At 42.4% G+C, this 15,133-nt stretch overlaps 1 protein-coding gene across 1 annotated transcript in view; it reads right to left on the reverse strand.

Moving 5' to 3' along the window:
• Positions 1 to 14,484, reverse strand: part of LOC105424895 (uncharacterized) — a 189,469-nt gene extending 174,985 nt beyond the window's left edge. The window contains exons 1-2 of the mRNA XM_089072894.1: positions 14,035 to 14,484; positions 2,556 to 8,125 (exon numbers count right to left, since the gene is read on the reverse strand). Coding sequence (XP_088929020.1) covers positions 2,556 to 8,088 — 5,533 coding nt within the window. The 5' untranslated portion in view covers positions 8,089 to 8,125; positions 14,035 to 14,484. The remainder of the gene's footprint in view (positions 1 to 2,555; positions 8,126 to 14,034) is intronic.
• Between the last annotated feature and the right edge of the window lie 649 nt (positions 14,485 to 15,133).

The following is a 15,133-nucleotide window of genomic DNA, read 5'->3' on the forward strand; positions in this document are numbered from 1 at the left end:
AGTATATTTTATGATAGTAATAAATTATGGTAAAAATGTTAAACGAAATACATACATCTGACAGCAATAAAAAAGTAATACTTGTCTCATATTTTTATATTGCGTTTAGATTACATGATATCACTTTAAAATATAAATAGTAATATGCGAGGAAAATTTATTGTTCTATTTTATGTTGAATTATTATTATTATAATGCAACAGCGGGGATAGTTTAGCCAATATGTTTTATATGTTGTACAATTTGGTTGGATTATCGTGCGTAAATTCTGTCGAGAATCAAAGAGAATGTATCTTTGTCAGACAATAAGATTTTCCGTGATGTATCTAAAGCTGCACATACTTTTTGTAAGTGTACTCTCGAAGCTATAAAATTCTAATGCAGTGCAGCAAGGCAACGTCATGGATTTTATATGAATGACCATGAAGATACTTGAGGTCGGAAGCAAATAGAGACCGAGCCTCATATTTTGCAACGTTTTGTTTTCTCACACAATTATCTTTCTTCCTTGGTGTCCTCATTTTACAAAATAAATTTACTCTCAAGAGAACAATGGCATTTTAAAATTTATCAAACAATTTATCATAAATGAATTATTCAATCAATTCATTAATGGAGCACAAACAATCGTGCACGTGGTATAATAATTCAGCTATTTTAAAAACACATTTTACATTAAATTTTAAGAAACGAGTAACTCGAGCACGAAGAAATTAGTACGGTGAAAACTACAATTAAAAGAAATAATTGCTTTGCAGACAACATATAAATTTAACATATAATGTTAATTGTGACGTTATAGGTCTTATGTGATGTAATATTATTAACGATAACGTGCTTTGCGAGAAGCTCTCTTCCGTGTAGGCGATTCGATGCATCTCACGACCGGAAGAGCGTGGGAGTGCAAGAGTGCATTGGTCGGCGAAGCGACGTCTTACGCATCGGTCGAACAGTTTACTAAGATGCAATGTCAGTGACTCTATTTACTGCAGTTTAAAAGAGCGATTAATTGCTCAGTTCGCTGTGCGGAAAGATTATCGCTCAGAGACGTGATTCTACCCACTTAATATCTATATTAATCTAAAATAATAACGCTCGCATATTCCGTTAAATGCTTGAAATTATGTTAGACACAAACGTGTAATATTTCCTTCTAAAACGAAAATGACGAGAAAATGATTGTGAATTCTGTTTAAAAAAAAAAAAAAAAAAAAAAAAACATGTCAATTTAGTAACAAATAGCAAAATTAAATTATCTTTTTCTGACTTTTCTTTGCAATTACTTTTTTTATTTTGCGACACTATTTAACTCACGATAATCGCTTCTAAATAAATCTAAAAAATTGTTAAGAAATTAATATAAAATGTAGAATAAAATATACATATGCATATTAAAGCGCTCTCTTTGACTAGAATTTAATTACAAATTTAGATCAAATAATTATGAGCAATGAATTCTTTGACAGCATCAATTTTTTTATATCTGTATTAATTTTTTCCAGTCTTTTAAACAATACAAAACTAATAATCGACATACATAATTTTTCAAACAAGCAAAGAAAAAAGATAATATACATTAAAATGGTTGTGTGATTTTTGAAGATACTGACTACTTGGAGTGAAGGAAACGTGAGAGATCAAAAGTGCATTTCACATAGCCGCAGAGTATCGCGTCGTTTTCGGGTGATGAAGCAAAGGCACGGTTAATCTTAAAATTCAGTCAGCCGATGATGTTATCTTTAGTTTACCGCGCGGTTAGGTGCTTGCACAGCTTTAAGCGACTAAGCGGGAGATTGGCTAAATAGGGGAATAAACAGGCCAAAGAAGGCGTCTGAGTAACCGCGAGATCAAAATCGGGTGGTTTATACGTCTATACACGAAAGAGAGATCACGCGACGGAAAACGACGTTACGGAAAACGGAAAATCCACTTAAGACTCATCGCGTCTTAGTGCCCCACTGTCTGCAGATCCGAAGAAGTACAATGGAGAGAACAATGTTTCTCTCTCTCTCTCTCTTTCTCTCTCCCTCTCTCTTTCTCGTTGCCGCGAACGTGCCCCAACGCGATGCAGCCATCTTCGCGTCTTAAGAGGCTCATTCGAATGCGCGGTCATACGCATGTCGTGTCGTGCGGTTCGTGCATATCGTCTAGAACGAATTACGAGCTGCAAAGCACATCCTCACCCGGGATTATTTGATGAAAAAGCGCTCGGGTTTATTCTCACGACTTCCCGCCGATTCAGCGGAGCGATAAATGCAAACGATCTTTCTCTCAACTCGATGAACTTGAATTCATGACCAAGCTCACGTACTCCGATGCGAGGAGTCGCTTTAACTTCGAAAGTTATTTTTTTTTATTGAACTCGTTTACGACGTTTGTTTGAAATTTCTTGAAAATTTCGAAATTTCGTTACTTTTATTCCTCGAGGAAAAAATGCAATTCACATAAAATAGTAATAAAGGAGTAATTCTTTTCTAAAAAAAATGTTTTTTTGAAATGTCAAATATAGACTGATTTAGCATCCTTTGTAAAAAATAAATCAAAAGCCGACTCACCACTCTGCCTTCGCCGACGCTGCTCCTCGTTGTTCCATCGGGCGTCGTTGCAGATATAATTCCTGGCAGTGTGTCCACGACGAGAGATTATCAAGGAGTCCTTGGGGACAGGGGGCAAAGGTCTGTTCGCGTCGTATTCCTGCTCCGAGCAACTGCCATCCGAGCGGCATCTCGAGGACGGATCTGCGTTACGAGTGACGTAGGAAACGTTCTGAATTCCGTCGTGTCGATCTTGATGCAAGAACACCGAGTCGGTATCCGACGCGCTGTCCTCGCTTTTGTGTCGCCTGGTGGGCGGTTCGGGTGCCGTGCCATGCTTGGTCGGCCAGCTGCCTGTCGCTAAATCCGGCCCGGCGTTCGGTTGATTGGAGAAGCTCACCCTCTTGGGGCCTGTACTTCCGTACTCCACCGAGTCTCCCCCTACCAAGCTTCCTCTCTTAAATATAGGATGCGGCCGAGGTCTGACCTCGCCGTCGTTGCCGTCTTCCTCGTGAACTCCGCCGACTTCCGACTTTCTTGTCGGTGAAGTCGCGCCGTTTCTCCTATCCTGAACTGGTTTTCTGCAGGTCACGTGGAAACTGGTACGCTCAATTTCTCCTCTGTGGAAATGCGGGGAGGCGCTCTTCGATCTTTGCGAGTCGCATCCCGTAGGATCGCGCGGGCTTATGGGCTTTATCGACATTTCTTGACGATCCCGCAGGGCCTGCTGCGGCCGGACTATCAATACCGGTTGATTCTGACCCTTTTGAGGTTGCATCAACGGCGGCTTTCCAGTCGGGCTTATCTTGGGATGACGTTGCTGCTGCACGTTGCCCCAATAAGATCCGTCCCCGTGAATGACAGAGCCAAACGCCGTAGAACTGAACGCTTGAATCGGTAACGTGGTCGACATCATAGGACTTCCAATCTTCTGGTACGTTTCATACAGCCCGTCCTCCATTAGGTTTTGCTCGTAAATTCGTCGTTGCAGCTCCGCATCCAGTTTTTTCAAGTGCTGCCAGTACACCGCCTCTCTCATTTCCGGCAGATCGATCTTCGGCGCGATCTGTCTTGGACCGGCATTCGCAGACGAGATGGCCGATTTCCGGTGCGCCTCCAGAGCCTTTTGTTGCCAATAAAATGCTTCCAAATGTTGCCTGGTCTCCTGTTTCGAGGGCGACAATAGACCGCAAGGCGGATGACTTTGCTGACCACACGTCGCGTCGGCGACTCGTGGAACGTACGCCTCTTGGCCTTGTCGCGGTTGTTGCTGCGGCTGATACGGTTGTTGCTGCGGTTGATGTAGTTGTTGCTGCGGTTGCTGTCGTTGACGTTGCGCGTAAATCGGCTCGCGCTGAAGCGAACTCGCGCTTACGTACATCTTGTCCTGGTTCGCAATCAGCGACGACTGCTGACCTTCCGTTGTAAACGAAGTTCGTTGTTGCTGAGCGGCGTCGTGTCGTCGTTGTTGATGGATATCTTGAGCCACGTTCGACGGTTCTCGTATCGGGGATCGTGCTACTCTTCTCTCTGGTTCATTAAACAATTGTTTAGTCTCCGTGACGCACGACTGCGGACTCTGCGACGTCGAATTCCGAGTTCGAGCTATTCTCCCGTCGATGTCGCAACCTGATTCATTCGGACTGTATGGACCGCGTGGCGACAACTGTTCGTTCTCGCATCCCTGCTTTATCTCCGAAGCTATCGTGTTGTTACGAGACGAACTCGGCTGTCCGCGATGTCCGTAAATTGGTTCGGGACGCGAGATGCCTTTCGGAAAACCGCAGGACAATGCAGTTCTTTGTTTGGATCTCCCCGTTCCTGTGATGGGAGAATTCTGGCTGCCATACTGATCTCGCACTTCGATCGGAACGATGCCAGAAATACCCTCGCGCGAATCAACTATGGGAACGGGTGATTCCGTGTCGCAGAACCTGGCCTCGTTCGATGGTCGAGGAACTCGAGATTGGCAGATGGTCTCTCGCTTGGGCGAAGCTATCAGGATTTGATCATCGGGCTGCGACCTCCTGGCTCGAGATCCCGTCGATGGAGATGTCGCTATTGTCATGCCAGTTTTCGACGGTGATACACTCTGAATGGACGTTCTTTCGACTTGATTGCACGAATCGTTCTTTATATTTGTATTAGCATTCTCGTAATTTTTCAAGCAATCATCCCGCAATTTCTCGGTCTCTCGCCTCGACTCTGTTCGTGCACCTTCATTATCTTCGCAACATTGGAAGGAACAATTTTTTGAAGGCGATTGCTGACTCGGTAAACATTTCTGTTGAAAAACTAGATCGTCTTCTTTCTTTTCCGAATTTTCTGCTATATGATTCGTTGCTTCCGTACTCGGAAAATGTTCCTCGCGACACGACGGAGTTTCATCATAAACGTGTTCTTGAATATAGTTATCAGACGGTTGAGAAGGTACTTGACCTTCATTCTCGTAAACCCTTTCACGCGCATCTTCGAAGACCTGCCTGTCGATAGGCGAAGTTCGAGTGCTGCTACGAGGCGAGTTTAAATAGTACTCGCCACTCTTTGAGCTGGTGGGCGAGAATTCGCTCTTTTGACTCGAGTTAGGCGTGCAACTCGAATCGCCGGACTTCTGACTGGAACCGGACGACGGATACTTCGAACTTCTCCCGATCAATGGCGCCCTCTGGCTTTGATTTACAATCGGTTGTCGAGTGATTTTAACTTGCGCGGGAACCGATTGCGGTGGGTTGTGGATCAGACCCGACTCGAGATTCCTATCGTTCTGATAAAGCTCGGATTGATTCCGGTAATTCACGTTATCGGCAACATCCAAACCGCTGAGATTGTCGCACATCTGATCAATCCCGTCCTGATAATTCTCGTAATTCGACAGCTCGATTCGCGACTGCGGGATCTCGGGCAGCGGCCTGTCGACGGGATGAATAGCTCGCGACCGTGTGAAATATCGCTCGCTAGGCGGCGCCGAGATTCGACCGGAAGCAGCATGATTCCTCTGGAAGAGACCACGTCCGCTGTGATTCGGTTCTTGCAGACTGTGTTTACGCTCCAGATGACCGTATCGCTGGCTGTCTTGCTCTTCGCGTCTCTGTCTTTGCTCGTACTTCCTAATGTCAGGCGAGATGCCGAACTGTCCGCTTCGCTCCAGCCACCTTTCGTCCGGCGCAATCGAGCTGAGACTGGAGTTGGCGGTATATGACCTTTGATTCCTGGTTCTGTCGCGAAGAAGCCGTGTATCATCCGTCTGCAAGAAATGATCGGGCGTACTGGTGATCGGCCCCTGCTCGGGAAACAATTCGCGCTTAATCTCGTCCAATCTCTCCTCGATGATGGAGCCGTTTAAACTGTTGTCCAGCTTGACGTTTCTCTTGATATCCTCGTTCAGGTTCATCGTGTCCGGCGATCTCGTGTAGTTTCCATTTTGCTGATAACGAGCGAAGTGCCGCTCGTCGTATTTCCTTCGCTCTTTCTGCTCCTTCTTCTTATAATCTTTTCGAGAATCCTTCGGAGAGAATATAGCTGGCAAGAGACGGCGAAAGCCGAGCTTCTTCTTCTGCTTCTCCTCCTTCTTCACCTTGGACGATCCCGCCTCCATCGCAAATTCTTTTATAAGATTTGCGTAACCGTCCACGCCGCGATGACTTCGAACAACAAAAGTCGTCGGATCGATAGATTCCTTCGAATTAACTATCGTAAAAGAATCGAAAGTTTTATCATTCCTCCTTTCAGTTGAAAGATTCTTTCTATTAGTAAGAAGTATCTCACTTCTTGCTTCTTCGATATTCTTTTTACGGTTAGTAGCCACTTCGCGCGAATTCGGCTCGCCAGTTGCGTTGCTTTCGATATTTTCTTCCCTCGAACTTAGATCTCCGTGAACTATCGCCGTCGTCGTGAGAATTATGTCGGCTCTCTCTACTTTTTCACTCCACCGAACGCAATCTCCGTCCTTTTCGTCGCGATAAACTTGATCGGATCCGTCAATATCGTCATTATCATCCGTCTGTATTTCGTTCGTCACCTGGGCGATGTCCTCGTCGACTGCCTTGATTCTATCCTCCAGACACGAGTCGGAATCGACAGTGCTCACCGTACTATTCTCAAGAATCTCCTCCGAAGTTTGTCTCTTCGATTCATCGATCGATGCTTGCCTCTCCGTGAACTTCGCTTCCGGATGCTTCCGGTCAAAGAGCACCCGGGCGTCGCGATCCTCGACGATACTCTCGCGCGAAGACACGCTCCCGAATTCTTCGATGTAAGACGACTTGGAAGATTCCGAGGAGTTCCGTTGTAAGCGATTATCCAGAAATTCCCCGGACCATCTCTTCTCCACTTCCGTCACCTTCTCGCTGTACTTTCGCTTGACGTCGATCCTCCTGGATGGTCGCTCATCAGTCTCGCTGGCTCTCTCGTTTTCGGACGTGTAATCGAGATCGGTTTCCAACACTCTCCTCTCCTCAATTTTCAACCGTCTATCCAGGTTATGCCTCTCGAGAAAATCCTTGTCGAATCCGGAACTTAATCTCTCACTGCAATTCGACTCCGCGGCAGCCGGCTTTAAAGCATAATTCGCCTGAAGACCCAATAGTTTCTCCTTGTAGCTTTGCGCGGTGCTGGCATGAATCTTGGTGCTCAGATTCTTTTGAAGATCCTCGATAGTCGCCTGACTTTTCTCCAGGCGATCCTGCACGTCTCTGTCGAGTCCCGCGTTTCCTCCGCGACTCTCAACATCGTCGTCTTGCTTCTCGATCTCGTCCGATTCACGTTTGCGGTTTACCTTTGAGATAGATTCAAATGTCTCACTGCGTCTCTCAATTTCGGCGGAGCTTATATCGCCTTTCTTATCGTTCGTAGTATTTTCCGTCTCGAAAACTTCTTGTTCAGTTTGCGCTTGCTTAACCTCAGCCGCTATCCTGTCAACAACTTTTTCCTCCTTCGACGATAAATCTTCCGAGGATTCTATTTTCGTGGAAGAGTTCAAAGCCGCTACCAACGATGAATTATGCTCGTTATTAGTTAGAGATTTTTCCGGTATCTTCGGAGGCACCGTGCTTTTCTTCACGATCGCATTCGCCGTATTCGAACCTTCGGTAACACCGACATATGGGCTTTTAACAAATTTAATTGGTTTGATCCTGTTTTCTTCGCGTGAAATATTTGTCACGCCGTTGTTCTTCCGACTCTTCGGAACGGGAAGCTTCGACTGGCTGGCCGACGCGATATTTTTCGATTTTGTAAACGCGTCTTCCGGTATCGATACCCGAAATCTATCGTTACACGTTGATTTTTGCCGCTCGTCTTTCACACATTTGACAACGTTCGATTTCGTCTCCGAACTCAGAGACAATTTTCTCGAAGTCTCGTTCTTCGTCAGCAATACTTCTCGCGATCCGTTCGAAGACTCGAGGACAATTTTTTCGACAGTAACTTTATCGACCGACAGAACCCGCACGTTTTCTGCATTCGCTTCCTTCCCGTCACTCTTAAACGAATCCCGATTATGCTGCACATCCGTTTCCGAGATATTGCTATCGAAGACTCCCTCCTTCGATTCCATGCTGGTTTGTTGTACAGCGCTCGCCTTCTAAGGACGCCTGAAAGAGTTTCATTGTGATCTTCGCGACGCATCCGAGAGAGGTATACATTTTAATAAAAAAAAATAATCGAAACGATTCGAGAAAATAATAAAACGAAAACTATTAAATAATCGGGAACACAAATGCGAAATAAAACCATACTAACAAAACTTTCATCTTTGTAAGATAAAAATTAAAATAAAATCTATAGGGACATATACAGAGCAGAATAAATATCGAAATGATCTCAGCAACAAATAATAATCACCATGACATTTTCGCTACTCGAGAAAATCGAGTTTAGATTGATCGGAAAATCATCCGTTATGAGTGTACCGAGTGGAAGTGGGGCATCCTGTTTAACGCTATTCTCTAATAATCGATACACAGTTCGCCAGGATAGGCGGAGACACGTGTCGAGAGGGTACAAGGGGATTAACTGAATAAGTGTCTGCGTGGTCGTTCGGAATCTTCCCATTAGTCCATCGTGACTGCCGCGTCGACGTTTAACCTGGTCAAGTACGTGGTGGCACATAAGCCATGTGCGCACCAGCCGCTCGTGTGTACGATCGCGGGCACGTGTCAACGTTCCCTGGATCGTGCGAGCATGCCAGCGAACCCCCCGGTGTAGTCTAAATACATGCATATTCTAAACATCGAAGCGGAAAATCCTCCTCCGTAGTCCGTAGCCTTCGTTCGCGCGACGCGGCGTCGCAAAGTGCAACGACCGTGACGAATTTGTTCGGGAACTTACAAAGCGTCTAAAACGAGAATCTACAGCCGCTCTACGGCTTCGAATCCCTTTTCCCCGGTGATACCGTTACGCTCACTTCCGCCCGTATTTCCCCTCGGAGTGACGTAAGCGTCAAGGATATACGCACCGAAAGGGAAAGAAATAGAAATACGTTATTCATGTTCGTGGGGCATGAGCCACCCAAAGACATCATTATATATGTATAATTCGAGTGTGTGTATCAAGGCAAGTTATTTTATGAGTATAACATATTGTTAAGTTCGGGGGATAGGGAAAGAAATCCTAAGGATAATAAAAAGAAGATAAATTTCTTATAAAAGAAATAACGACGGAAATAAATGGATAGAAGGAAAATGCTAAAACCTCCTCTTATTTGTTAGAGAGATAAACATATGTAAAAAAAAAGTTACGTAAAAAGATCCATTTCGTTTCGAGAGGGAATTATATTTGTGGGCTGGTTTTATTGGCGCAAGGGATATTCAGATCGAAAATGAAAGATCGACAGAGATACGCATTGAATCTTTTTACTTTATTTCGCGATTGTAGTAACTACAATCGATTGCGCAGTCTGCCATGTGCCACGTGATATTCATTTAATAGCGCGTTAGCCCAGAAACTATGGCAATATCCAAAATGAACTACTTTTTACCGCGGATTCTCATTACACTCTCTCTCGTTCCCCGCAAAAAAAAGGGGAGCCATTTCGCTATTAGTCCGGCATCAATAAGTTCAGTATCGCATAAATTGGCAAACGCGATTTCTCGCGCCATTCGCGGATCGTCAATCGCACGTATTTGAACTCTCGTATTGACCCAAAGGTCCATTAGCTGCTCGCGATGGTCACGGAATTAATAAAACGTAATATTCATTCTGCTCCAATAATTCGCTCTCCTTCGCACGTTTTTTATGTTTTCCGTTTTTAAAATAGACGCTCCGAGAAGAAGGAGAAGGAAGAGAGGGACGAGAAGCTCGACTAAAGAAAAAAAGCCACACGGCGTACCTTCAGGTGCCCTCTGATTCCGATGCAACGCGCAACACTCCGTTCACCAACACGTTCCGGTCCGAGGAGGTTACGCGCGAATAAGATTTAACATTGTTAATCGCACCACAACGTGTTACACCGACATTTCCCGGAAGGTGTTTACAATCGACTGGCCAGAATTTGCATTATTTATTCGTTACTCGCAAACGCGAATTGCGAGTGACGCGAGTGGACGGCGAGACACGGGAAAGAGCGAGGAGGAAACGAAAAGAAACGCAATATTCACCGATGAAACCAATACACTGGTGTTAAATTACTTGGTACGGCTATGTCGCAAAATATCTGCTTGCTATCGCGGCCGATTACGTAAATAATTCGCTAGCGTGGCACGGCATTTGCACAATTATGCAATTGCAATTGCAAGAATACTCGCATGATGGCCAAGTTCTTCTTACCTAGCGCAACTACACGATATTTCATTTAAAATAATAATGCATTGTGTATATTTTTTGTAATAAAAACAATAGACAAATTATATAAATTATGCAAAAGCAATGTGATACGTGCGTGGAATATGTTATGCGTTAATAATAAAATAATAATAATACTGCGATAAGTTATAACATATTTTTATATAATATAAACATTTTTACGATTTCACAGTATATTTTATATACCATATTTATTCATTCTGTTTTTACAATTGCATCATCATTTCAATATTTTTTAAATTCATTACTGTTTTCTCATGATTAAAATAATAACAGATAGAAATAGTTCGAGAGAAAGAGTTCAAGGAACTCTTCAGAGCGTTCGCAATTACATCTAATTCTTTTTTAGGACTTAATTTATATTTACCGGCAATTACCTTCGCGGAGTAATAACTATATGATGAATGCAAAACGATAGATAACGACGGCAAGTATATATATATATATATATATATATATATATATATATATATATATATATATATATGCGAGAATAACGCGGTAATAATGCGGAAACGCCATCATCCTTTATCCACGTTTCATGATCATCAGGGAACTTGAATGGCGAGCTTGGCGAGACGTGACAAGTCGACCGCGGTCGAGACACAGAAATAAACGGAAACGAAGAACAAAGACCGTAATTGACAATCGCGCTTTGTTCGGCCGGCGCACCGCCACTCTTGCTTAATTATCGCGGTATGCGTTATCTCATTATCGTCATTAGACAGTGACCCAAGTGAGTGAATCGGAAGTGATCCTTTGGAGTTTGTCAATTCACGAAGTGCGGATTCAACACATATCTATATCCGAGGATCGCTTTACAAATGAAACACTCATTTCAAAATTTTAATAAATTCTTTTGATGTGCAAAAACGAGTTCGATAGAAGAATTTTCCGCTATGTCCGGCGGATTTGAGATATTAAATATTTTTCGCGAAAATATTTGTGTTTGTGTGTGTATTCTATCAAATGAAGAAGGAGAAGATCTTCAGAAATTGGTTCCTTTGTTCTGAATTTTGAAAAGAAATTTTATTATCTTAAAGCTTTTTACACTTTTTAATAAAATTGATGGAATGCTTTGTAAAAAAAAAATATATATATATATATAAAACTTGATCCTATATCTTGGTAAATCAAAAGCTTCATCTTCTAAAGCGTTTGAAAGTTTCAAATCAATCTTGTGGTTTCGAATCCAGGAGCAGATTTCATTATTAGGTACTCACTTTGCGAAGATATGCAGCGTAATACGATAGCGATTCCCTTTTCTCGTATTAGATTAAATCGGTGAAACGATGGATAATGCAAAGGTCATAAGTTAGTTTGCACGTGTCTGAAGCACGATCCGGTCTCTCGGAAAAATCGGGACTCGCAGCTTGCGTACGATAGCGGAATGCACTAAGAGATTGCGTCTAACGTGCGAATATTAGAAAGAGAAAAGAACAATTGTTAGATTCAAAGAAAGATAGCACTTGACTTCTCTACATTTCTTTATCGTTAAAAAACACAAATTATCTTGAGGCACCGTGTGTTAAATTGCCGATTAATTTAATACACATAATAATAAATAATATATTAAAGATATATTTAACATACATGATAATAAAACGTATATTAAAAATATATTTAACGTATATATAATTGCAATATTTACACGGAAAAATTTTTAGTAACAAAACCCAAAACCTTATTTCGAATAATAAAAAATCGTTACACAATTGCCTCGATGAAAAAAAATATTTTTGAAGTACAAAAGCATACCGATTGTTGTCTATGCTAAGAATTTTCTATGCCAGCCTATTCACAAATCGGGTATTGTCCGTCCGTAACTGTATTTACAAAAAAATCATAACGTTCCAGTCGTATTTGGAACGAATGTACAAAACGCGGTTATCTGATAGCGCGCGACGAACGCGCGTGATTTCATCGCAGATGTATGCCGACGTGTTTTAAACAAACAAATCGAGATGCGCACATATGTCGGCGTTTCCAGTCTAATTATGAATTAATTGTTCGTTCGTGTAAATATCCAGCGGAGGCGCGTATAAAATATATCGGTGCCAGCGACGTACAGTTTTCGATTGTAAAAAGACGCGTCGTAAACCGGTTCGCCTCTTTCCGCGCTAAATGCATCCCGATAGCAAACTGCAGCGTGCATTTGCTACGTGACGTTTAATAATTTCCCAGTACGAAAGAGCTTGGCGAGAATTTTATTTCTTTCCTTTTTTTTTATTTCCTTCTCCTCTTCTTCTGCTGCTCAACAGATATATCGCGCGTCTCGATTTTGCATGGAGATAATACGAGCGCAAATGCGCAAGTATGCAATGTGCTTGTATAATAACGTAAAGAGGTGGTCGCCTGAAGATAACCGTCGAGGGCATGTCGGTTCCTTTGAACGAACGGACAACCTCGAAGTTTTCTGCGACGATAAGTTCAACTACGTCGCGTGATTCTATGAATATGAATTATATTCTACAAACATGTATGCGCGCAATAAAGACAATATTATACAGTCGCGGTAAGATTTTCAGAATTGGCAATTACTACTAAAAATCAAGATAAGTTGAATAAATCTTAATTTTAATTTAGTCTAGCTAATCAGTGAGAAATGATAAGGCAGCCAATTAACGCGAGGCTTCGTGATTGTCAAATAACATAATCGCTATTTTAAAAGTTCAACAATGTATAATGACATCATCAGCGCCAGACAATTATTAAGATTAGATTTCTATGTACAATTTTATATAGTTTTCTCTACTATAAAATTAAATTTCTTACAAATAAAAAATAAAGCGATGACAACAATTAATTTATATATGAAAAAAGCAAAACGAGTTTAAAAATCGAGTTTATATTGTATATTAGCGAATGTTACGTTGTAATTTGACGACTAAATCGACTTAGATGGAAGAAATGAGATTGGTCACGTGAGTGCCCTCGTTTCGATGGCATTGTGGATATAAAGCTGTCAATGCGAATGTTTAACGGATTAACGAGCACCGCTCAATTCTCACTAATATGATAATGAACGATGCTCACTATCGTCGTGTACGGTGTCGTTGTGCACATTCGCGGCATCATTCGCGATTACATCGATCATTCCTAAATTTAATCGTCACCATCACGATGCCGTCACGCCGGTCTGCGATCTCGCCTTGGCATTAATTACCCGACAGATATGCGATAATCTTCGGAACGCTTGTCAACGCTTTCGTTTTCATTCTCGATTATTTTCACCGTCGTGTCCCGCCTTTCGCGAGATCGATGACGTCGAATCGTTACACCTGGTTACGAATGCACGGGACAGGAGCGAGATAAGAGTAGACACGATTTACACACGGAAACGTGATTTACAAGCTGCAAAACATGCAAACTTGCACTCCTCGTCTGCTTGCGATCTGACTGCTGTTTGTTGTTAGCAGCTACTCGCACGTACATCGAGGACGGGAACATCGCGAAAAACGTCACAGCGGGAGGATTTCGAAAAAGCGAAAGTAACGATATTTGCACGTTTGTGTCGCATCTTTCAGGATTTATTCGGGAATCAAATAGGCGATACGACACAAAATGCGAAACGGAGAATCGGAATAAAAGATGAAACGGAAGTCTCGTCTGACTTTCGCGTCACGAAAGAATATGGACGCTACGATTTTTGTAAAGTCGTAAATTTTTATTAGAAAAAATACGCTACCGAGTTGCTTACATGTGTTTCGAGACGAATTTACTGAACGAGAAACCGTATTCTTGATGCACGGATTAACGTTATCGCAAACGTGGAGGAAAGGGAGAAGTTTTTATCGTTGTCACACCTCGGACACTGTCACCGTCACCGTCGCATTGTTAACGAATTTTAATCGTTAACGAACGCGATACTTGGTATTTTCTTCTCGCACACAAAATAAAGAGGTATTTCGAACGAAGCGAAAACGCGCGCGGATAAAAACGTCCAAATAAAACTCCGAAACAAGCGCTGGCCCTGGGAAAGGTGATAACGCGGGGTGCGGTTAACGAGAAAAGGAAAACTAAACGAGAGATTAAAGAGAAGGTGGAGGTTGAACGGATAGGGAAAGGAGACAGAGAGAGAGAGAAAGAGAAAGGAAGAAGGAGAGGAGGGAGTGAGATGGACGAGGCGCCGGCAACGATGTCTCTGTACTGACTGACGAGTTGTTCGTATAATGTACGTAGAGTATGAGAAAGAGAGAATTGCTGGGGGGGACCAGGAACGAGTGCGAGAAAGAGCGAGACGAGAGTAGGGAATAATGAGGAGAGAGAGAGAGAATGGACGAGAGAACTGGCCATAAACTGGCGAGAGCAGAGAAACGGAGCCTTCGACGAAGACTCGATTGTGAGCGAGTTGCGTGTTAACGCTGATAACACGATTACAGGTACATATGTATTTATCAATGACACATCAACATATCGGCGAAAGATTGCAGTGATTCTCAGTCATTGATAGCTATTCTCAATTTTTTATCACAGCCAATGGTAATTTTAAAGCGAAATGGTTATTTTTGTGCGATTAAGTTCTTAATCAAATGTTTGTGAATTTCTTGATTATATTCTTGATTATAAAAAAATAAGATCTGTTATTAATTTTACAAAAAATGTTTTCGATATTTTATAACCAATATATTTACTTTTTTAAAAAATTATTTTGTATTTGTCTTTATGATATAAGAAACCCGAATAACAAATATAACTAAACTAGTATTAGAAACTGTAAAAGTAACGATAAATCCGCATATTCTGTCGTGCTGTTGTGTAGGAAAGAGTTTCACGTCTATCGCACCCTTTATCGCAAA

This window comes from Pogonomyrmex barbatus, unplaced genomic scaffold, assembly GCF_055798465.1.
Source record: "Pogonomyrmex barbatus isolate J1 unplaced genomic scaffold, ASM5579846v1 scaffold14, whole genome shotgun sequence".
Taxonomy (NCBI): Eukaryota; Metazoa; Arthropoda; class Insecta; order Hymenoptera; family Formicidae; genus Pogonomyrmex; species Pogonomyrmex barbatus.